This window comes from Salvelinus namaycush, chromosome 34 (genome assembly GCF_016432855.1).
Source record: "Salvelinus namaycush isolate Seneca chromosome 34, SaNama_1.0, whole genome shotgun sequence".
Classification (NCBI taxonomy): Eukaryota; Metazoa; Chordata; class Actinopteri; order Salmoniformes; family Salmonidae; genus Salvelinus; species Salvelinus namaycush.
The window spans coordinates 19,251,435-19,276,200 of NC_052340.1; the positions used below are offsets into that span (position 1 = coordinate 19,251,435).

The following is a 24,766-nucleotide window of genomic DNA, read 5'->3' on the forward strand; positions in this document are numbered from 1 at the left end:
CACTGCGCCTTTCTAAGCTCTACCGTCATGAGCAACAACTTTGTATTGCACATGTGTAAAATGAAATGTTATGAGTATGAACATAAAAAGCAAATTATGTAAATGTAGATGTAAAAAGAGATGTAAAAAGAGATGTCATTGGTCACACTGTCAAAAAGACAATGCAATTGGGGTCGCTATACTGATCGTGGCATTAGGCCACCACTGCGTAGTGGGTAAACTAACGTTACGTAAAAGGAAACAGTAGTGGGCGGTCTCACGTACCGGCTTTCATTTGATTCGCTCAGCTTTCTCTTCCTCACCAGTGAACCTATTGAATGCATCTGGGAAGTCGGACAATGCTGAAACCGGGGACAGTGCCATATCAACACTTTAGCAACCAAGAACATTTTGCACAAAATTGTTTTCTTATTGAATAAATTAGATTTAGCTTGCAGTTCCAGCACATGCCAAAAAATACACGAAGAGTACCATTTAACACCATCAAGGACACGTTGTACAGGTAATGCAGATTTATAAATTGTCCTTAAATTGATACATAATGTAACGCATTGCATGATTTCAAATGAACTCTATTGTTTTGCTATGTGATGCCAACCGAGCACAAATGTATTGCAGTGAAAACGCAATCTGGCAATGGCATTCATTACCGTTAGCGCATGCAATTCATTTTTTCTCGAGGAGAGTGTTACGCAACAGTTCAATTGCGGGATGATTTTCTCCAAGGCCAGGGTGCTGTTGTGTTCTTTGTTTCTACTGCCAGCTCCTAGAACTAAACGTTGCACCAACAGACTTGGTTATTTCGATGTAATTTTTAACAATAGATGATATAAGGTAAAGTTGTTAAATTCAGTGGTGGAAAAAGTACCCAATTGTCATACTTGAGTAAAAGTAAAGATACCTTAATAGAAAAGGACTCAAGTAAATGTCCCACAGTAAAATCCTAGTTGAGTAAAAGTCTAAACGTATTTGGTTTAAGTATCAAAATTAAAAGTTTAAATAATTTCAAATTCCTTATATTAAGCAAACCAGACGGCACCATTTTTTAAATTATTTTTTATTTACGGATAGCCAAGGGCACGCCCAAGGGCACGCTTCAACGCTCATAGTTTACAAACGAAGCATGTGTTTAAATCCGCCAGATTAGAAGCAGTAGCGATGACCAGGGATGTTCTCTTGATAAATGTGTGAATTAGACCATTTTCCTGTCCTGCTAAGCATTCAAAATGTAACGAGTACTTTTGGGTGTCAGGAAAAATGTAGGTAGTAAAAAGTACATACTGTTCTTCAGAATGTAGTAAAGTAATGTACAGATACTCCCCCAAAAAACGACTTAAGTAGTACTTTCAAGTATTTTTACATAAGTATTTTACACCACTGGTTAAATCAGATTGTTGCACTGTATCTATCAATGAATCATTTACATTTAAGTCATTTAGCAGACGCTCTTATCCAGAGCGACTTACAAATTGGAAAGTTCATACATATTCATCCTGGTCCCCCCGTGGGAATTGAACCCTGGTCCCCCCGTGGGAATTGAACCCACAACCCTGGCGTTGCAAGCGCCATGCTCTACCAACTGAGCCACACGGGAATCATGTATGGTACAGATACTATCGCATGCTTGAGCTGATCACATTATCTAATTTTTCATGTTGTCGCCAAATGTTCAGCCTGGTCTCATAGTTAGACATAACATGGTAAATGTAAACTCTGGACACTGAAATCAGTACGATACAGTATGTTACGTTTGGTATGGTTACAAAAGACAGAAGGTTACTTAAGGCAAAAACGAAAGGAGGGTGATTGGTCGGGATGGGTGGGCATTTTAATGCAAATGTCTAGCAACTCAACAGTTGTGTGTTTGAATCTCATCACAGACAATATTAGCAACTTTGCAACTATACTGAACAAAAATATGAACGCCAAGTGTTGGTCCCATGTTTCATTAGCTGAAATGAATCTACAGGTAGCTAAACATTAACCAACTAGGTTCAAAGTTAGCTAACATTAGGCTATAACTAGCAACACAAATGGCTCTGAGATACGAATACTATTACTACACAGATCATACACGTAACGTTAGCTAGCTAGCTAACAGTACGCCTTAACTTGCAATTGCATTTTTTTTCTGACAAAATTAGAAACGTAGAATATCTGAAAATGTAGCTAGCTAGACTCTCTTACCTGAATACATGGATGAACGCTTCTCCATTTCTGTCACGGATGCCATGGTTGCCCTTAGTTTGAAGATGTAATTAATTGTACAACAACTTTCTGTGTTCTCTTTTCGACTCCCTCCGCATTTGCAATCAAACATCTGAATTTTCTCCATCTCCTTAGCTATAACACTCTGCTTCCATAGGGTATTGAGTCCTCCAGAAAGTGGAGAGCTATCTTTAAAAAAATATGTGTTAGTAAAGATTACTCACTTAGCAGCTCATTATAGACAGAAGCGTGATACATGGCAGACCAATCCAAACTCATCTCTTGGCATGTCCAGCCCTACCATTATCTCATCCAATCATGGCTAGTGGGAAGGTTCCTGCCGTTTTCAGTGGCTAAAACAAGTAAGCTCATAATTTAACAATTTGTATTCGTATTTACAAATGGCATACACATTTGTTATTAAGGCACATGAAAGTTCCAGAAGGCATTTTTGCCTAAAAACGCATTTTGATTTAAAAAATGCCTCTCCTGTGAAGTAGTGATGTGCAACATATGCCTAGTTTCCTGAAATAATTCACAAATGTGGTGTTTTGTCACACAACACAATGCTACAGAGGACTCAAGTTTTGAGGGAGTGTGTAATTGGCATGCTGACTGCAGGAATGTCCACCAGCGCTGTTGCCAGAGAATTTAATGTTAATTTCTCTACCATAAGTCGCCTCCAACGTTGTTTTAGAGAATTTGGCAGTACGTGCAGCCGGCCTCACAACCGCAGACTACGTGTAACCACGCCAGCCCAGGACCTCCACATCTGGCTTCTTCACCTGCGGGAGGGATCATCTGAGACCAGCCACCCGGACAGCTCAACAGATGAAACTGGGGTTTGTACAACTGAAGTATTTCTGCACAAACTGTCAGAAACCGCCTCAGGGAAGCTCATCTGCATGCTCATCGTCCTCACCAGGGTCTTGACCTGACTGCAGTTTGGCGTTGTAACTGACTTCAGTGGGAAAATGCTCACCTTCGATGGCCACTGAAACGCTGGAGAAGTGTGCTCTTAACGGATTAATCATGGTTTCAACTACTTGGCAGATGGCAGAAGCATCTTATGGTGTCATGTGGGTGTAACCGATGTGAAATGGCTAGCTAGGTAGCGGTGGTGCGTGCTAGCAGCCTTTCAGTCGGTGATGTCACTTGCTCTGAAACCTTGAAGTAGTGGTTCCCCTTGCTCTGCAAGGGCCGCGGCTTTTGTGGAGCGATGGGTAACGATGCTTCGTGGGTGACTGTTGTTGATGTGTGCAGAAGGTCCCTGGTTCGCGCCCGGGTCGGGGCGAGGGGACGGACTAAAGTTATACTGTTACATGGGCAAGTTGTTTGCTGATGTCAACATTGTGAACAGAGTGCCCCATGGTGGAGTTATGGTATGGGCAGGCATAAGCTACGGACAACAAACACAATTCAATTTAATCAATGGCAATTTGAATGCACAGAGATACCGTGACGAGATCCTGAGGCCCATTGTCGTGCCATTCATCCACCACCATCACCTCATGTTTCATTATGATAATTCACTGTCCCATGTAGCAAGGATCTTTGCACAATTCCTGGAAGCTGAAAATGTCCCAGTTCTTCCATTGCCTGCATATTCTCCAGACACATCACCCTTTGAGCATGTTTGGGATGCTCTGGAACGATGTGTATGACAGTGTGCTCCACTTCCAGCCAATATCCAGAAACTTCGCACTGCCATTGAAGAGGAGTCGGACAACATTACAAACGCCACAATCAACAGTCTGATCAACTCTATGTGAAGGAGATGTGTCGTGCTGCATGAGGCAAATGATGGTCACACCAGATACTGACTGGTTTTCTGATCCACGCTCCTACCTCTTTTTAATGGGTATTTGTGACCAACTAATGCAAATGTGTATTCCCAGTCATGTGAAATCCATAGATTAGGGCCTAATGAATTTATTATAATTGACTGATTTCCTTATGAACTGTAACTCAGTAAAATATTTGGAATTGTTGTATGTTGTGTTTATATTTTTGTTCAGTGTACATAGGGGAAGGGTTAGCTAACATGCTAACTTTAACCGAACTCCTAACCCTAACCACTAGCCTAGCTAACATTAGCTACCTAGCTAACGTTAAGCATTAGCCACCTAGCTAACGTCAGCCACAACAAATTGGGTGTTTTTTAACATATCATACCTATTGCAAATTCTTAACATATTGCATGAATTACAATTCATAACACATCATACGAATTGTAATTCGTAACATATACGAAATAGATGATGGACATCCACAAATTAATACATACCATACAAAACAACATATCATACGGAGGGAGACAGATTTACGTTTACTATGTCCAGGTTGAAATGTTAGCTAAATGTCAAAGAAAGTGTAAGTGATTTAGGCATTCAAAAATATATATATTTTCAGTATCAACCAATGTTATTGCATGCATATTAGTATTAACGCTCAATGCATATAGCAGTTGCAGATATATTACCATATTCAATCAAAACCGTTATCTGGTTTTCGGGGGAATGATTCTCAGAAGATATCAAATTTTATTTGTCACATGGGCCGAATACTACAGGTGTAGTAGACCTTACAGTGAAATGCTTACTTACAAGCCCTTAGCCAACAATGCAGTTTTAAGAAAAATAAGTGGTAAGAAAGTATTTACTAAAATAAACTGAAGTAAAAAAAGCAAAAATTAAGAAAATAGAAAAATAACTAATTAACAAAGAGCAACAATAAAATAACAGAGAGGCTATATACAGGGGGTACCGGTACAGAGTGAATGTGCGGGGGCAGAGGTTAGTCGGGGTAATTGAGGTAATATGTACATGTAGGTAGAGAATAAATAGAGAGTAGCAGCAGTGTAAAAAAAGGGGCTGGGGGGGACAATGCAAACAGTCCGGGTAGCCATTTGATTAGCTGTTCAGGAATCTTATGGCTTGGGGGTAGAAGCTGTTAAGAAGCCTTTTGGACCTAGACTTGGTGCTCTGGTACTGCTTGCCGTGCGGTAACAGAGAGAACAGTCTATGGCTAGGTGGGCTGGAGTCTTTGACAATTTTTAGAGCCTTCCTCTGACACCGCCTGGTATAGAGGTCTTGGATGGCAGGAAGCTTGGCCCCAGTGATGCACTGGGCCGTACGCACTACTCTCTGGAGTGCCCTGCGGTCGGAGGCCGAGCAATTGCCATACCAGGCGGTGATGCAACCATTCAGGATGCTCTCGATGGTGCAACTGTATAACTTTTTGAGGATCTGAGGACCCATGCCAAATCTTTTCAGTCTCTTGAAGGGGAATAGGCATTGTCGTGCCCTCTTCACAGCGGTCTTGGTATGTTTGGACCATGATAGTTCGTTGGTGATGTGGACACCAAGGAACTTGAAGCTCTAAACCTGCTCCACTAAACCTGGTCCTCCTTTTCCTGTAGTCCACAATCATCTCCTTTGTCTTGATCACGTTGAGGGAGAGGTTGTTATCCTGGCACCACACTGCCAGGTCTCTGACCTCCTCCCTACAGGCTGTCTCATCGTTGACGGTGTTGTGTCGTCTGCAAACTTAATGATGGTGTTGGAGTCGTGCTTTGCCATGCAGTCATGGGTCAACAGGGAGTACAGGAAGGGACTGAGCACGCACCCCTGAGGGGCCTCCGTGTTGAGGATCAGCGTGGCAGATGTGTTGTTACCTACCCTTACCACCTGGGGGGCGGCCTGTCAGGAAGTCCAGGATCCAGTTGCAGAGGGAGGTGTTTAGTCTCAGGGTCCTTAGCTTAGTGATGAGCTTTGAGGGCACTATGGTGTTGAATGCTGAGCTGTAGTCAATGAATAGCATTCTCACGTAGGTGTTCCTTTTGTCCAGGTGGGAAAGGGCAGTGTGGAGTGCAGTAGAGATTGCATAATCTGTGGTTCTGTTGGGGTGGTATGCAAATTGGAGTGGGTCTAGGGTTTCTGGGATAATGGTGTTGATGTGAGCCATGACCAGCCTTTCAAAGCACTTCATGGCTACAGACGGGAGTGCTACGGGTCGGTAGTCATTTAGGCAGGTTACCTTGGTGTTCTTGGGCACAGGGACTATGGTGGTCTGCTTGAAACATGTTGGTATTACAGACTCGGTCAGGGACAGGTTGGTCAGTGCATGCTCTGAGTACACGTCCTGGTAATCCGTCTGGCCCTGTGGCCTTGGGAATGTTAACCTGTTTAAAGGTCTTACTCACATCGGCTATGGAGAGTGTGATTACACAGTCGTCCGGAACAGCTGATGCTCTCATGCATGCTTCATGCATGCTCAAGTAGTTAAGGCTTTGCTTTTCCCTTCTCATGACCTCTGTAACTGTATACTATTGACAAATTGAATTACTTGTTATCTGATGCACTTTCAATGTACTGTCCTGTTCAAATAGAACTTACCACTGTCAGTTAAACAATCAATTATGTTTTTGTCTCTCCTGCATGCTTTTGTTTCAGCATAATGACAACTTTATCACAGACAAAGGAAATCTTCCGGAGTGCAGACGCTGTGTGCTTTGATGTTGACAGCACTGTTATCAGAGAAGAAGGCATTGATGAGCTAGCCAAATTTTGCGGGGTTGGAGATGCTGTCACAGAAATGTATGTTGTGTAGCAATTCATAATGATTTTAAGATGAAAAGCATGTGCTTTCTTCTCTCGTTTATCTAGGCCCATCTACATTCCCCTGTAAATTTCTCTGTGCCATAATTTTCTACATGTTATGTTCTAAATGTTTCATTCTCAACATATTTGTTGAGTACATTGAAGTTTCTCTCATTTCAGGACTCGCAAGGCCATGGGGGGGTCAGTGACTTTTAAAACCGCTCTGACAGAGCGCCTGTCAATCATCCGATGCTCGAGGGAACAAGTGAACAAACTGATAACTGACCACCCTCCCCAGTTGACGACAGGTATTAAGTAAGTGGTTGCTGATTTCAATTGGTCTATTTTTTTTCCTACTCAACACTTTCATTATTAGCAGAGGCTATTGTAATTTATCGTCATTCGCACATAAAAATTGTTGAACTTCCAGTAGTCTCTTCAAGCTGGGTGTCTAACCTCAAGTTGCACAATTGCTTATGAAACCTGTACTAATTTCTGCATGTTGTAGAATAAATGGACACAATTCCATCCATTGTCCAGGGAGCTTGTTGATTCTCTGCACCAGCGCAACGTGAAGGTGTTCTTGGTCTCTGGCGGTTTCCGCTGTATCGTGGAGCATGTTGCCACTCAACTCAGCATTCCCCTCCATCACGTGTATGCCAACCGCCTCAAGTTCTACTTCAATGGTAAGAGCAGATCAGAGCAGCATCAGAATCACCTCACACTGTTGCAGGGATGAACTGTAGTTGATTACTGTATGATCATTAATGTTTGAATATTATGGGTTATTTTGGTTTGACGACTGGAAGCAAAAACGGGTGGCTATCTTCTCACTCCAGTATCGCTGCACATTGTACATTTGGTATTGGCACTGACCCTGCATATATAATTCTTGTGTTTTCTTTATTATATACAGTACCAGTCAAAGGTTTGGACACACCTACTCATTCAAGGGTTTTTCTTTATTTTTATATTTTCTACATTGTAGAATAATAGTGAAGACATCAAAACTATGAAATAACACATATGGAATTATGTAGTAACCAAAAAAGTGTTAAACAAATCTAAATATATTTGAGATTCTACAAAGTAGACACCCTTTGCCTTGATGACAGCTTTGCACAATCTTGGCGTTCTCTCAACCAGCTTCACCTGGAATGTTTTTCCAACAGTCTTAAAGGAGTTCCCACATATGCTGAGCACTTGTTGGCTGCTTTTCCTTCACTCTGCAGTCCAACTAATCCCAAACCATCTCAATTGGGTTGAGGTCGGGTGATTGTGGAGGCCAGGTCATCTGATACAGCACTCCATCACTCTCCTTCTTGGTCAAATAGTCCTTACACAGCCTGGAGGTGTGTTTTGGGTCATTGTCCTGTTGAAAAACAAATGATAGTTCCTCTAAGCGCAAACCAGATGGGATGGTGTATCGCTGCAGAATGCTGTGGTAGCCATGCTGGTTAAGTGTGCCTTGAATTCGAAATAAATCACAGTCAGTGTCACCAGCAAAGCACCCCCACACCGTCGCACCGTCACACCTCCTCCTCCATGCTTTACGGTGGGAACCACACATGCAGAAATCATCCGTTCACCTACTCTACGTCTCACAAAGACACGCGGTTGGAACCAAAAATCTCAAATTTGGACTCATCAGACCAAAGGACAGATTTCCACCGGTCTAATGTCCATTGCTTGTGGTTTTTGGCCCAAGCAAGTCTCTTCTTTTTTTGGTGTCCTTTAGTAGTGGTTTCTTTACAATTTGACCATGAAGGCCTGATTCACACAGTCTCCTCTGAACAGTTGATGTTGAGATGTCTATTACTTGAACTCTGTGAAGCATTTATTTGGGCTGCAATTTCTGAGGCAGGTAACTCTAATGAACTTTTTCTCTGCAGCAGATGTAACTCTGGGTCTTCCTTTCCTGTGGCGGTCCTCGTGAGAGCCAGTTGCTTGATGGTTTTTGTGACTGCACTTGTAGAAACTTTCAAAGTTCTTGACATTTTCCATATTGACTGACCTTCATGTCTTAAAGTAATTATGGACTGTTTCTCTTTGCTTATTTGTTCTTGCCATAAAATTGTCTTTTACCAAATAGAGCTATCTTCTGTATACCACCCCTACCTTGTCACAACACAACTGATTGGCTCAAACGCATTAAGAAGGAAATAAATCCCACAAATTAACTTTTAGCAAGGCACACCTGTTAATTGAAATTCATTCCAAGTGACTACATCATGAAACTGGTTGAGAGAATGCCAAGAGTGTGCAAAACTGTCATCAAGGCAAAGGGTAGCTACTTTGAATAATCTAAAATTATAAAATATATTTTCATGTTTAACACTTTTTGGGTTATGTGTTGTGTTATTTCAGTGTTGATGTCTTCAATATTATTCTACAATGTAGAAAATAGGAAAAATGTAGAAAAACCCTTGAATAAGTATGTGTCCCAAATTTTAACTGGTACTGTATATTTTTTATTTGCATTAGTTATACACTGCTCAAAAAAATAAAGGGAACACTTAAACAACACATTTACATTTACATTTAAGTCATTTAGCAGACGCTCTTATCCAGAGCGACTTACAAATTGGTGCATTCACCTTATGATATCCTTATGACACCCCCAATAAAGGAGTGGTTCTGCAGGTGGTGACCACAGACCACTTCTCAGTTCCTATGCTTCCTGGCTGATGTTTTGGTCACTTTTGAATGCTGGCGGTGCTTTCACTCTAGTGGTAGCATGAGACGGAGTCTACAACCCACACAAGTGCCTCAGGTAGTGCAGCTCATCCAGGATGGCACATCAATGCGAGCTGTGGCAAGAAGGTTTGCTGTGTCTGTCAGCGTAGTGTCCAGAGCATGGAGGCGCTACCAGGAGACAGGCCAGTACATCAGGAGACGTGGAGGAGGCCGTAGGAGGGCAACAACCCAGCAGCAGGACCGCTACCTCCGCCTTTGTGCAAGGAGAAGCAGGGGGAGCACTGCCAGAGCCCTGCAAAATGACCTCCAGCAGGCCACAAATGTGCATGTGTGTGCTCAAACGGTCAGAAACAGACTCCATGAGGGTGGTATGAGGGCCCGACGTCCACAGGTGGGGGTTGTGCTTACAGCCCAACACCGTGCAGGACGTTTGGCATTTGCCAGAGAACACCAAGATTGGCAAATTCGCCACTGGCGCCCTGTGCTCTTCACAGATGAAAGCAGGTTCACACTGAGCACATGTGACAGACGTGACAGAGTCTGGAGACGCCGTGGAGAACGTTCTGCTGCCTGCAACATCCTCCAGCATGACCGGTTTGGCGGTGGGTCAGTCATGGTGTGGGGTGGCATTTCTTTGGGGGCCGCACAGCCCTCCATGTGCTCGCCAGAGGTAGCCTGAATGCCATTAGGTACCGAGATGAGATCCTCAGACCCCTTGTGAGACCATATGCTGGTGCGGTTGGCCCTGGGTTCCTCCTAATGCAAGACAATGCTAGACCTCATGTGGCTGGAGTGTGTCAGCAGTTCCTGCAAGAGGAAGGCATTGATGCTATGGACTGGCCCGCCCGTTCCCCAGACCTGAATCCAATTGAGCACATCTGGGACATCATGTCTCGCTCCATCCACCAACGCCACGTTGCACCACAGACTGTCCAGGAGTTGGCGGATGCTTTAGTCCAGGTCTGGGAGGGGAGACCATCCGCTACCCCATCAGGAGCATGCCCAGGCGTTGTAGTCAGGTCATACAGGCACGTGGAGGCCACACACACTACTGAGCCTCATTTTGACTTGTTTTAAGGACATTAAATCAAAGTTGGATCAGCCTGTAGTGTGGTTTTCCACTTTAATTTTGAGTGTGACTCCAAATCCAGACCTCCATGGGTTGATAAATTTGATTTCCATTGATAATTTTTGTGTGATTTTGTTGTCAGCACATTCAACTATGTAAAGAAAAAAGTATTTAATAAGAATATTTCATTCATTCAGATCTAGGATGTGTTATTTTAGTGTTCCATTTATTTTTTTGAGCAGTGTACTATTTTTATATTGATTACTGCACTGTTGGGTAGCGCTTGCAAGTGAAGCATTTTACTGTACTTAATAAAACTTGAACTTAACTTCAGAGGGCTGGTTTCAGCCAAGCAAGCAGTAGATTGGCCTCTACAGGGAGGAATTCTTTACTATTTCAAACCGTAATATTTTCCTCCTAGGTGAGTATGCTGGCTTTGACGAGACCCAGCCCACATCTGAGAGTGATGGGAAGGGGAAGGTGATCAGCATGCTCAAGGAGAAGCACGGCTTCAAGAACGTGGTGATGATTGGCGATGGAGCCACAGATCTGGAGGCCTGTCCCCCTGCAGTAAGTGTTTTGTCAATACATTTTAAGACAGGTGACAAGCTAGTATTTAAAGCTGTTATTTATGTAATCTCCAGCTTTCTGTCATAGAATACTTTATTATCGATCTTGTGAAGGAAATTTGTATTTTTTCTCTGCTCCCAACACTCATAGACACCACAGAAACACACACAACACATTTTAGGTGGAGCAGTGCCTGTGGAGGAGTTAATTATTAAGTGCCTTTTTCAAAGACACAATTACAGGGGTTTTTCATTAGGAACCAAACAGAAGCAAATGGAACGAACCGGGGAGGAACCTACCTGAATTTGTCCAACTCAAGTTTGCATTGCAAAACATTTTGCTACGGTCTGCGACTAATGAATACTGAATACACCCCAGTACCAGATTGTCAGGTGTTAAAGGCAGCTATAATGTAAAGTAACACTGGAATAATGGACACTGGTTGCCTTTTAAGCAATTTTCCTCAGCACATTGTTTTGTTTTTCAGAATGCATTCATTGGATTTGGTGGAAATGTGGTCAGGCAGCAAGTAAAGGAGAAAAGTTTGTGGTACGTCACAAGTTTTGGAGAGCTGCTAAAAGAACTGGAGAAGATTTAACAAAGAAATAACATACAAACCTGAAACCTCTTACAACTATTGTTACTAATGCTAACATCAGTGTTTTATTTTCATGTTTTATTTTTGCTAACATCAGTGTTTTATTTTCACCTAATGGTGTGCCTTTTTTGGTTTTATCCAGTGCACACTTTTTCTTCCTCCAGTCAATAGATTAAAAAAAAAAAAAAATGTTTTAATTAAAATGTTTCCACAACAATAGTGTCTTCTTGGGTTTGACCCTTGTTGATTTTTCTACTAATTTAAAAAAATTCAGGTTAACCAAATGTTATTATTTTTGGAGGGATTTGAGCAGGGTTGGAGTCAATTCCATTTCAATTCAGTATAAGTTTAATTCCGGAATAATTGAATTGACCCCAATCCTGGATGTTTTAAACTGCACTTTTGTGGTTTTGTCCTCATTTCAACACTTTAGTGGTCAGGATAATACAACTACTGCATTGTACAATATGTGCCATCAAATGTGCATGTATAGATGTTTTAATTTTGCTATTGACACTAATAATAGTAAAAGTGTAATATGCAGTTCTGAGTGTGCGTGGTCATTTAATTGTTTGTTTTCTTGTGTCAGACTCATGGTACCATCCACTAAACAATGACAAACACATCCATATTGTACTGGCTAGCACATAGTCCGGCAACAAAGGGCAGCAGTTTCCAGTTACCAGAGTTTCTCTTTGAATAACTTTGTGCTGGCAATTCTTGCCACCTTTCATAAATACCCTGTAAATCAGGGAATAAAAACTAGTATGAGGCATGCTACTATCAACCCTTAAACATCTTTTAAAATCATAATGAGTAGCAGCATGACTCCACAATTAGACTTTCATTTCAGTACATTGGTAGTTGTACCTGGGCACAGAAATATTCCATGATAATATTAGACTTGTGGTTTAACACTTTACAGAACAGATTATTCATTATGCCTAACCGAAAACATGTTAGATCTGATAAAACTGGACAAACCAGGCAATATCTTCTCCACAAGATTAAAACAAGCCATGTTCACTAAACCAGTACAATAACACGTCAAGATAATTGCAGATGAGAAAGAAATAGGGAGGATGCCCACGATTGCAATCAATACATGTACTTGAAAAAATTCACAGAAGACATTTAGGGTTAAAATAGGCATGGGCTTTAGCTCTGTATTCATCATACCAGTTCTCAAATAAATCCCAAGTTTATTTTTTCGCGTACAGAACAGCAGATGTTAATGTAGGTGCAGCGAAATGCTTGTTTCTAGCTCCAGCAGTGCAGTAAATGTCTAACAGTACAATACTAATACACAAATTATCCCAAGAAGAAATAATCCCGCTCAGTGCCTTCACTTAAAAGTTACATAATTGACCATTAAGTAGATATTCTGTTGACAAAATACAGTAACAATGCACTTTTTGCCATTCGGACTGTCTTTCTAGCACTCTGTTTTAATCAGTAACAGCATTTCTTAGATCAGATTTCATCCAAAAGTGTAATTTTGCAATGCAACAATGTGATTCATATATTTACATTAAATAAACAAAATAACCGCTAAATCACACATTGTGCATCTATAGTGATTTTTTTTTTGTCAAGTCGTGCCCCAGTTGCCCAATTCTTATTCACTGCAAACAGAACACACTGCTAGGCTAGCCTTCTTTCCAAAGCAGCACTTTGGTTGGTTCTAAAAAAATATATACTAGATCAGCTGTGGCCAAGTGACCAGTGTTAATATGACCCAGTATGTTGGACATCAGTTCTCCACCCAACCACTATCAGGAGGTTTCAATATGTTGATTTTGCCCATCCTGTCTCCCAAGGACAAAAAAGCAGTGTTAAGCTCTCGTGCCAGCGCCTTACAGTTCTTCCAATTATGGAAAGAGTATTTTAGCCAACAGTTTCAAGGTGGGATACGATATTTTAACCTCCTGTGTCTCAGTGATGTTTTTTGAGTACCAAATATTGCTTGCTGGTGCAAAGTCAGAAATGGGTAAAGTAAAAGACAAACCAAATCAGAGGGGGGTTGGTTGGCAACATTAACTAGAGGTTGAGACCACAGCAATGAGATTCTTTACTTTTTGTTACATTTAAAACAGGTGAGGTTTGGCATTCGGCCTTCTGTGTTCTCTCATAGGTTACTGCAGTGGGGAAGCCTTCATTGGGATCATGATTCTGGAGTCCATATGCTGAATGAGAGGAACTGAAACAGAGATACATGATCAGATGAGAGTCCAAAGTAATTCATAGTGTGCACACTTTTTAAATGAAAAAACTATGTGAAAGTACACTGCATAACTGATTTTGCTGACCTGTATAATACACAACCTCATCCCAACCCTCATGTTGCCAAGCTGCGTTCCTTGTGGCTTCTCTGGCCTCAAGGTCTTTGTAAGCTGAAATTAACAATGAAACACTATTATAAAATTAATGTTAGTCTTCTTTTAGAAAAAGAATAACAGCTTTGTATATAAGATAGCCTAAAAGCCTAGTACGAGAGGCTACAAGAATTTTTGATCTGTGTGAATGAACGAGAGGAAAGGAGAGGAGCAATACAGCTGGTCTGCCTGGCCTCACCCCAGAGGTGGTGCACCATGTAGAGGTTTCCGATCTGGGAGAAGAACCCTCCGACAGCCTCACTATTGTGCTGGCGGTAGCCAATAGCTCTGGCCCTTGGGAAAACAACAAGGCCAATCACAGCATCAGTCACAACAATTCCCCACAACCAATGCTTCATCTTCACATTTTCTCAATGCCACCCCATGCAGATTATAATTTTTATATCTATTTAACCTTACTTTATACAGGTATTCAATTAAGAACATATTCTTATTTGTCATGATGACCTGTCAAAGAGGCGAGCACAGCAGCCATATACAATTATAATGGGCTACTGTGCATATGGTGTCTCAACCAATGTTGACTGTTTGGACACTCATTTGACTACTCATACGGTTTGATTGAACTTGCTTGAAAACTATCATTCCAGTTTGGCAGAACCGGTTGGCTATACAGACAGTTGGATTGGATGTACTCATGCATTGAGACTGCTAATTGTATGGTGTGGGGTTGGAGATATTTCATTATTGGCTCTGAACCAGTCCCATTAGTCATTGTATATACAATCATATCAATTCCAATCATGTACAGTAATTTTGATTAGCCAAATCATACTGACTTAATTCATGTTGCTCATGTTGTTTTAACAATGTGGCATGACTTTTTTTTTTTAATGACATTTTCCCCAATTAGAATTGATAATTCTGAACAATTACTGAATTAAATAAAATCAGAGAGAGTACGCACAGTCACAAATTAAACATATTTTGGCAGACAAGTTTGAAGAATTCAGAACAATTAATTAACATTGAAATATAGAATATTTGTCATAAACAAACAAATGTTTTCAACATAAACCTGAGAGAATGGAGTCATCCAGGCTCATAGGCTCCTGTTGAAAGTAAACAACTAAATTCAATCTGAAAATAGCAAGGACAATAGTATAATCTCCCTTTAAGTCCTGTGCACTCTGGGATCTAACAGAGTATCAAAATAGCGTCTCTCTGGAATAGCTTTTATTAAGGAGAAAGTGGGGAAGAAAGTGTTAACCGAAAAATAAACTATATGCTGAAAGTAAAGATGATGAGTAATTCAAATGTCATCAGATTGCCTTACCAGTAATTACCCCACTCAATCATGGTGCCAGGCTGGAAAAAGGAAACATGAGAAAAAAGGTTTTGTATTTTACAGGAATATCAAAGTGTGACACAATTTCCTCCAAGATTCAAAATTAATCATAATGTCCCTTTCACATGGATTGCAATATAAGCCTACATTTATGAACATAATGTTTCCATAGAGCATACACAAACTCTCCAATGTTTATGTCAACAATTGCCCACCTTTTGCATTATCTCATGGTGATTCATATTTGTTCAGCAATATAGCACCATCCTAAACTAAACCCCTAGTAGTACTATGGTTAATGAGGTTTAGTCACTCAGTACTCACTCTGAGCTGGTAGGACCTGAGCTCGTAGATGTTGGGTCCCTTCCTGGGGATGGGCTCATTCCAGAAGCTGAACTCCAGGAGCAGTTGGTTCCTACGAGACAACAGCATCTTTCCTCTCTCCTCCCGGTACTTCATGAACTCCTGTGGATGAACGTCAATCTGGGTGTCAACCTCACATCAATAAGCACATATGATACCGCACTGTCTATCTAGAGAAGGGTTCTTTAGCTGTAGATTATAAGCCAGGGGTTATAGTAGGGCTGGAGCAAAAGCCAGCACACCCAGTAGCTCAGTATATGAGTTAATGTGACAGGCAACCTCAGACAATACTAGCATATGAAGCTATATTCTAGAATACTATATTCAAAGTGAAGGCTTCTAGATGGTGCCGGGGAGGAATTGACAGCCATGGAACAGTTTGTTACCTTGTTCTGCCGAAGTTTGCTCATGACCTCAGTCAGAGCTGGGTATCCTCCTCTATACCGCCACATATGTACTGGAAAAACACACAACAGCAATTATTTTGCAAAGCAATAAATAATAAGCATATTCAGAGACATATCCATAATCTTTCTGATAAGTGTAAGGGCATTATTTCAGCAATGCAAAACCAACAGCCAGGTAACTATGGACAACATGTGTAGACATGACATGGGTAGGCTGGGGTTAGGCAACACTGGTCCTGGAAAGGTAGATGTCTGCAGGTGCTGAGCAATTAGTGCTTTTTGAGGTCGCTTTGGTTTCGGTTCGACTATAAAAACTATAAATCACAGTTTTAGATTATTTAGGTTGATTGCTGTAACACAGAATAAAACAATTAATACAAGTCCCATGATGGTTGTGACTGCCCAAAGACTTCTTATTACTTAATAACCATTAAGTGATAAGCAGGTAGTGACTGCCCATTACTTTCCTTGAATACATTATTTCAGTTGTTGTGTATATTACATTTGTTTAATTTGATTACTTTATTATTTAATTCCAAGTCAACATCTCATCTCTATAGAGCTGCTGCCTATGCTTTCTGACAAAATCATTATTTTGTAGTTCTTCAAAGTAAATAAGGCATACTTTTATGACTGCTGAATACCAACTATTAATCACTTATATCATGTATTTTGAGGTAACAGCTGCTCTCTATATCACCTCACGATTGCACATTCTTCTCTCTTCTGTAGCAGGCGTAAAAGAAACACAGACCGGCCAAGTATATGCACAATGGATTATGGTCATTGTAGCTAATTACCACGTTTTATGTGCTAAACTATGTAGAATATTGGCCTGTTGGAAACTACAACTCCCTACTACATTGCACCGATCAGGCTGGATTTGATTTAACTCTAGAGAACCTGTGCAATGTGCGCATTGAGCTCACAGAAAAAAGCTAATGAAATGGTATTCAAATAATTGAACCAACATTCGTCAATTAGTTGCACAGGAGGCTGCTGAGGGGAGAATTGCTCATAATAATGCCTGGAAAGGAGCAAATGGAATGGCATTAAACACCTGTACATCATGTGTTTGATACCATTCCACATACTCCGCTCCAGTCATTAACACGAGTCCGTTCTCCCCAATTAAGGTGCCACCAACCTCCTGTGATTAGTTTTAAAAAAGTAAAAAAATAACCAACATTTTGGTTAATCGCGCAGCACTGTTTGCAGGCTTTGTTATTATTGCCAGGTGGGTGTAACGCCGACTTAATTGAATCATCATATCACTACGAAAATGTGCGAGACTGGTTCAATGAAGGCCATTTCTCCTGAACTAAGGTTGCATATCCCTACAGGTGTGCCAATTCCAGAGAATGTGCAGTTCAACTAGACTAGAAAGTGGAGGAGTGTGTACTCTGCTGCCAGCATTCTTACCAGCCTGGTCTTGCTCTCCATACCAGGTGTTCCAGGTACCCACCAGCTCACAGGGATAGTACTTATCATTATGGATAGATGGCAGGGTCTCCTCACTGTCAAGGGAAAACAATAACAAACACATTCTACCAGGGAGCCTAGCGGTTAAGAGCGTTGGGCCAGTAACCGAAAGGTCGGTGGTTCGAATCCCTGAGTCAGCAAGCTGGAAAAATCTGCCGTTCAGCCTTTGACCAAGGCAGTTAACCCCCAACAACCACTGCCCCCCGGGTGCTGATGACATGTAAGTCGATTAAGGCAGCCCCCCGCACCTCTGATTCAGAGGGGTTGGGTTAAATGCCGAAGACAGATTTTGGTTGAATGCCTTCAGTTGTGCAACTGACTAGGTACCCCCATTCCCCTTATAATAGTTGTTTGATATATAATATAAAAATGTGACTTATTATGACTATAACAGATGAACTGTTATTATTGATGCCTGGATGCAATAATTTGATGTTAGCACAGACACCACTGCAGCTTTCTTGTCAGGTTTCTCTTAGGACTTCAACATACACTTCCCAGCTAAATAGAATGCTCTATAACAATCCCCATCCCAAATGTTTAAAATATGCATTTTGGCTGTGTCTTCTGTGTCTAAACCAGTTGTGCAGATTTTACGATAAGTAAAAGGTTATTATGATTGAGTCATCTTAAGTATAAGCATAGATAAATTATTCTACACACTGTTGCCATGCCAGTGTGTCAATTGCATCACAGGAATAAAACTGAAGACATTTTGGCTAAACTCTGCCCTTACGGAAAAACCACATGAATTTCACGTGCTCTTATGTGACGTTAATTTGATAACATGTGGCAACATGTGATAACGTGTCTTTGGAACACATGTTTTCACATCATGTGATTTTCCACTCATGAAAGCATGTGTTTTTTCTGTAAGGATGCACAACCCACTGGTGACACCAGCTGTGCAGTCATAATATCCCAGCTACTACTACTGTTTACCTTACATATCACACATACTCAACAACCAAATTAAACAACCATTTGGGACAGTACTACCCTCAGTATGGCTACTACTTGAGCGGCTTCAGGTATAAAGGTCTAGACTGAACAAGGTCCATTTTACTTACCAAAGCTGGTTGTAGGCATCCAGGCACTCTGGTTTCACATTATGGACTGTAACAGAACAAGCTCTATTAGACATAGTGCCCTCTGTGTTGGAAGGGGTTAAATTGGTCACACTTTACATTACAGTCAAGGTCCGTAAGTACAGTGAAACAAGTATTGTAATTACACATTTCTACACTATGCTTATGGTTATTACACTGCACTCAAAACTCAGAAATAAAAAAAGTAATTTGGATTAAAGTGAACAAGTTACAGTAAAGCACAACTTACACTGGATTTTGTAGAGGTTGCTTTCCTCATTCTTGGTAAGCAAGTGGGAGTGGGCATCCTTTCTGGGATCAACTTTACGCACAAATAGCGACTTGAACCAGCTGTCTTCACGACTCCTATGGGTTGACGCTGACAACCCCCTGGAGAAAAAAACACAGATGGTAGTGTTAATACACATGTGAACGGAGACATCTTATGAAGAAAGTGACTCATCTATTCCTGCAGCAAAGGATTTCACTGCTGAGTAGTGAGTTGAAGTCAGATCTGCCCATGCATGTATTCCACATTTCTTTACAGGTGAATTATGACAGCAAGGTCCATCTAAGAATAATAACAGTAACACATGCACTGTATGATGTTGATGCCCAAGCTGCCTACACACAATATTTGAGAAAATGCACATTAGTTTCCTACATGCAGTACCATTTCTTGCATGTCTCTGGCTGTTTCCAAAGTAAACAACAAGCATTGATAGTTACAGCTTGCCACAGACTACCACTGCTGCACATACAGTACACACGCGCAATCATGGTGCTTATGAACTAAAAATGATTCAAATAAAAACGATGCATCATTGACTAGTTGACATAAGGTAAAGAAATGCTGATGTAGTAACATAGTAAATTAATGTCATGCAAAATACAGTAAGCTACACTATATATATATACATACACAAATGTGGATAACCCTTCAAATTAGTGGATTCGGCTATTTCAGCCACACCAGTTGCTGACAGGTGTATAAAATCTAGCACACAGCCATGCAATCTCCATACACAAACATTGGCAGTAGAATGGCCTTAATGAAGAGCTCAGTGACTTTCAACCTGGCACCATCAAAGGATGCCACCTTTCCAACAAGCCAGTTTATCAAATGTATGTCCTTCCCCCTTTCAACTTTAAGTGCTGTTATCAACTTTAAGTGCTGTTATTGTGAAGTGGAAACTTCTATGAGCAACGCCGCCACATAAGCTCACAGAACGGGACTGCTGAGTGCTGAAGCGTGTAGCATGTAAAAATCGTCTGCGCTCAGTTGCAAATTGCCTCTGGAAGCAACTTCAGTACAAGAACTGTTCGTCGGGAGATTCATGAAATGGACTTCCATGGCCGAGCAGCCACACACAAGCCTAAGATCACCATGCACAATGCCAAGCGTGTAAAGTTTTTGCCGCCACTGGACTCTGGAGCAGTGGAAACGCGTTCTATGGAGTGATGAATCACGCTTCACCATCTGGTAGTCCAACGGACAAATCTGGGTTTGGCAGATGCCAGGAGAACGCTATCTGCCCCAATGCATAGTGCCAACTGTAAAGTTTGGTGGAGGAGGAATAATGGTCTGGGGCTGTTTTTCATGATTCCGGCTAGGCCCCTTAGTTCCAGTGAAGGGAAATCTTAATGCTACAGCATACACTGACATTCTAGACAATTCTGTGCTTCCAACTTGTGGCAACAGTTTGAGGAAGGTCCTTTCCTGTTTCAGCATGACAATGCCCCTGTGCAGAAAGCGAGGTCCATACAGAAACTGTTTGTCAAGATCGGTGTGGAAGAACTTGACTGGCCTGCAGAGCCCTGATATCAACCCCATCGAACCCCTATGGGATGAATTGGAACGCCGACTGCGAGCCAGGCCTAAAACATCAGTGCTCGACCTCACTAATGCTCTTGTGGCTGAATGAAAGCAAGTCCCAGCAGCAAAGTTCCAGCATCTAGTGGAAAGCCTTCCCAGACGAGTGGAGGCTGTTATATCTGCAAAGGGGGGACCAACTCCATATTAATGCCCATGATTTTGGAATGAGATCTTCGATGAGCAGGTGTCCACATACTTTTGGGCATGTAGTGTATATCCACAACAGTAGCCCTACCTTTATAATAATGACCTTGAGTAAGTGTAATAATAATTCAGTTAGACAGACACGTACACTAGTAACTGGGTATGCCGTGCATTAACTTCAAGAATGTAACCATTTTAGAATAGCTCAAATTAGAAGGTGCACTAATTTGTAGCTTATCAAATAGACTACAGGCCAATAGTTCACTGGCTAGCTATTTATGCTAGCTTGCTAGCAGTCATTTGTTCAGGTTCACTCCTGAACACTTGCAGCATAGCATTGACGAGTCAGTGGGAGCCTCTATTCTCCAAACTCGTCAATGGAACAAAAGTCAGAACCCAAACGCTTTAAATCCTAAACGTGCAAAGTAATAATAGTCACACCTGGATAAAACGACGGTCTGTCCTGTTGACTGGGCCGTGTTTTTTGCCTGATTCAGGCCATTGCCAAATCTCTGAAGGACTCGCGTCGCCATCTTCCATTGATCACGCTGGAGCGTGTTCATTACGCCGAATCGGTTGCAAAACGTTTCTTAAACGGAAGCAAACGGAACAAACGAGGCGGGACCTAGCTGAATTTATCCAATAGAACCTCTCGTTTTGTTCTGTTTGCTTCCGTTTGGTTCTTAAACGATAAACGGTTTCTGTAATGAATACACCTCCGTCTTATGCAAAAACACTATTATTACTTTGTCTACAATGAAGCCACCAGATGGTAGTAAAACACCAACAAATGAATGGTGTGACCAGGGGAGGACCACCTGTCCTCGGTACTATGTTACAGTTTTTACATACAAACTTAAAAAGGAGACTGGTGTGTGTGTTCCTCTTCTTTGTAGACTTCACTTCTTTTTTTTTTGCTTGACTGAATATATCTACTGTATTTTCTATGATTGGGGATAAATGGAAGACTTTATTCATGCATTCTAAAATCTTTGATGACGTGCCTGTTCGAAATTCCCCTGCCTCCAGGACAGTCTACATCAGGTGACTGGAATGATATACTCTTTTTTTATGTACTCTTCCAACCGACGCTTGACTGACCTTCGTGTCTTAAAGTAATGATGGACTGTCGTTTCTCTTTTATTTGAGCTGTTCTTGCCATAATATGGACTTGGTCTTTACCAAATAGGGCTACCTTCTGTATACCACCCCTACTTTGTCACAACACAACTGATCGACTCAAACGCATTAAGAAGGAAAGAAATTCCACAAATGTACTTTTAGCAAGGCATACCTGTTAATTGAAATTCATTCCAAGTGACTACCTCATGAAGCTGGTTGAGAGAATGCCAAGAGTGTGCAAAACTGTCATCAAGGCAAAGGGTGGCTACTTTGAAGAATCTCAAATACTTTTTTGGTTACTACACGATTCCATATGTGTAATTTCATAGTTTTGATGTCTTCACTATTATTCTACAATGTAGAAAATAGCAAAAATAAACAAAAACCCTTGAATGAGTAGGTGTGTCCAAACTTTTGACTGGTACTGTATATACACACTACATGACCAAATTACCTGCTCATCAAACATCTAATTCCAAAATCATGGGCATTAATATCCAGAGTCCAATGGCGGCAAGCTTCACACCATTCCAGCCGACGCTTGGCATTGCGCATAGGGATCTCAGGCTTGTGTGCGGCTGCTCGACCATGGAAACCCATTTCATGAACCTCCAGTTCTTGTGCTGCAGAGGTAGTTTGAAACTCGGTAGTGAGTGCTGCAACCGAGGACAGACGATTTCTACGCACTACGCACTGTCCCGTTCTGTGAGATTGTGTGGCCTATCACTTGGCGGCTGAGCCGTTGTTGCTCCTAGACGTTTCCACTTAACAATGAGAGCACTTACAGTTGATCGGTGCAGCTATAGCATGGCAGAAATTTTACGAACTGACTTGTTGGAAAGGTGGCATTGTATGACAGTGCCACGTCATAGGATCACTGAGCTCTTCAGTAAGGGTAATTCTACTGCCAATGTTTGTCTATGGAAATTGCATGGCTGTGTGCTCTATTTTATACACCTGTCAGCAACGGGTGTGGCTGAAATAGCCAAATCCACTCATTTTTAGTGGTGTCCACATACTTCTGGACATGTAGTGTGTACAGTGCCTTCGGAAAGTATTCAGACCCCTTAATTTTTCCACATGTTGTTATGTTACAGCCTTTTCCTCATCAATAGTGGAGCAGGTTGAGAGCTTCAAGTTCCTTGGTGTCCACATCACCAACAAACTAGAATGGTCCAAACACACCAAGACAGTCATGAAGAGGGCACGACAAAGCCTATTCCCCCCCAGGAAACGATTTGGCATGAGTCCTCAGATCCTCAAAAGGTTCTACAGCTGCAACATCGAAAGCATCCTGACTGGAACGGGAATTGCTCGGCCTCTGACCGCAAGGCACTACAGAGGGTAGTGCGTATTGCCCAGTATATCACTGGGGCTAAGCTGCCTGCCATCCAGGACCTCTACACCAGGCGGTGTCAGAGGAAGGCCCTAAAAATTGTCAAAGACCCCAGCCACACCAGTCATAGATTGTTCTCTCTGTTACCGCATGGTAAGCGGTACCGGAGTGCCAAGTCTAGGACAAAAAGGTTTCTCGACAGTTTTTACCCCCAAGCGATAAGACTCCTGAGCAGGTAATCAAATGGCTACCCGGACTATTTGCATTGTGTGACCCCCCCCCCCAACCCCTCTTTTACACTGCTACTACTCTCTGTTTATCATATATGCATAGTCAATTTAACTATACGTTCATGTACATACTACCTCAATTGGCCTGACCAACCAGTGCCCTCGTACATTGGCTAACCGGGCTATCTGCATTGTGTCCCGCCACCCACCACCCACCAAGCCCTCTTTTACACTACTGCTACTCTCTGTTCATCATATATGCATAGTCACTTTAATCATATCTACATGTACATACTACCTCAATCAGCCCGACTAACCGGTATATAGCCTCGCAACTGTATATAGCCTCGCTACTATCATTTTTCACTGTCTTTTTACTGTTGTTTTTATTTCTTTACTTACCTATTGTTCACCTAATACCTTTTTTGCACTGTTGGTGTCACAATTGTCATAATAACTGGACCAAAGCGCAGCGTGATCTGGGTTCCACATCTTTTTATTACTATGTGAAACTCACAGCAAAACAATAAACAAACAAACGATACATGAAGCTAATGCAGTGCTCACAGGCAACAACACAAAAACAAGATCCCACAAAAACCCAGTGGAAAAATGCTGCCTAAATATGATCCACAATCAGAGGCAACGATAGACAGCTGCCTCTGATTGGGAACCATACCAGGCCAACATAGAAATAACAAAACTAGAGTACCCACCCTAGTCACACCCCGACCTAACCCAATTTGGGAATAAAAGGCTCTCTAATGTCAGGGCGTGACAGTACCCCCCCCGGGCATCTAGCCTCGGTGGCGGCTCCGATGCGGGACGTAGACCCCGCTCCGCTCGCGGATCCGTCAGCTTCGGTGGCGGCTCTGGTGCGGGGATCGTCGCCGGAAGCTCCGGACCGTGGATCGTTGCCGGAGGAACCAGACCGTAGATCGTCGCCGGAGGCTCCGGACCGTGGATCGTCGCCAGAGGAACTGGACCGTATATCGTCGCCGGAGGCTCCGGACCGTGGATCGTCGCCGGAAGCTCCGGACCGTGGATCGTCGCCGGAAGCTCTGGACCGTGGATCGTCGCCGGAAGAACCGGACCGTGGATCATCACCAGAGGCTCCGGACCGTGGATTGTTGCCGGGGACTCCGGACTGTGGATCATCATTGGAGGCTCCGGACTGGGAACCCTCGCTGGAGGCTCTGGACTGGGAACACTCGCAGGAGGCTCCGGACTAGGAACCCTCGCTGGAGGCCCTGGACTGGGAACCCTCGCTGGAGGCTCTGGACTAGAAACC

At 42.2% G+C, this 24,766-nt stretch overlaps 2 protein-coding genes across 3 annotated transcripts; one reads left to right on the forward strand and one right to left on the reverse strand.

Moving 5' to 3' along the window:
- The first annotated feature begins 154 nt into the window (after positions 1-154).
- LOC120028356 (phosphoserine phosphatase-like) lies at positions 155-12,293 on the forward strand. 2 transcript variants are annotated; one of them, XM_038973574.1, is made up of 6 exons: positions 277-502; positions 6,663-6,806; positions 6,990-7,124; positions 7,350-7,495; positions 10,997-11,145; positions 11,633-12,293. In XM_038973574.1, exons 1-6 carry the CDS (start codon positions 447-449, stop codon positions 11,741-11,743), a joined length of 741 nt encoding a protein of 246 aa, XP_038829502.1. In that variant the 5' UTR covers positions 277-446; the 3' UTR covers positions 11,744-12,293. The 2 variants fall into 2 exon arrangements, with proteins under 2 accessions (XP_038829503.1, XP_038829502.1); XM_038973575.1 differs by lacking the exon at positions 6,663-6,806 and having other exon boundaries at positions 155-502.
- Positions 12,294-12,925: 632 nt separating this feature from the next.
- Positions 12,926-21,340, reverse strand: LOC120028355 (protein NipSnap homolog 2-like). Its single transcript, XM_038973573.1, has 10 exons — positions 21,229-21,340; positions 19,018-19,157; positions 18,750-18,795; positions 17,620-17,714; positions 16,177-16,247; positions 15,752-15,892; positions 15,416-15,447; positions 14,318-14,412; positions 14,053-14,136; positions 12,926-13,943 (listed from the first exon to the last, which is right to left on the reverse strand). Exons 1-10 carry the CDS (start codon positions 21,318-21,320, stop codon positions 13,879-13,881), a joined length of 861 nt encoding a protein of 286 aa, XP_038829501.1. The 5' UTR covers positions 21,321-21,340; the 3' UTR covers positions 12,926-13,878.
- Between the last annotated feature and the right edge of the window lie 3,426 nt (positions 21,341-24,766).

Excerpts from the sequence above, each read along its gene's own strand:
- LOC120028356 (XM_038973574.1), top strand. The coding sequence starts at position 447 with ATGCCAAAAAATACACGAAGAGTACCATTTAACACCATCAAGGACACG. Across the intron at positions 503-6,662 it reads ATCAAGGACACGTTGTACAG|CATAATGACAACTTTATCAC; the intron begins GTAATGCAGATT and ends CTTTTGTTTCAG. Across the intron at positions 7,496-10,996 it reads CCTCAAGTTCTACTTCAATG|GTGAGTATGCTGGCTTTGAC; the intron begins GTAAGAGCAGAT and ends TTTTCCTCCTAG.
- LOC120028355 (XM_038973573.1), bottom strand. The coding sequence starts at position 21,320 with ATGGCGACGCGAGTCCTTCAGAGATTTGGCAATGGCCTGAATCAGGCA. Across the intron at positions 16,248-17,619 it reads TGGAGAGCAAGACCAGGCTG|TACATATGTGGCGGTATAGA; the intron begins GTAAGAATGCTG and ends GTGTTTTTCCAG. Across the intron at positions 14,137-14,317 it reads CATGGTGCACCACCTCTGGG|CTTACAAAGACCTTGAGGCC; the intron begins GTGAGGCCAGGC and ends TGTTAATTTCAG.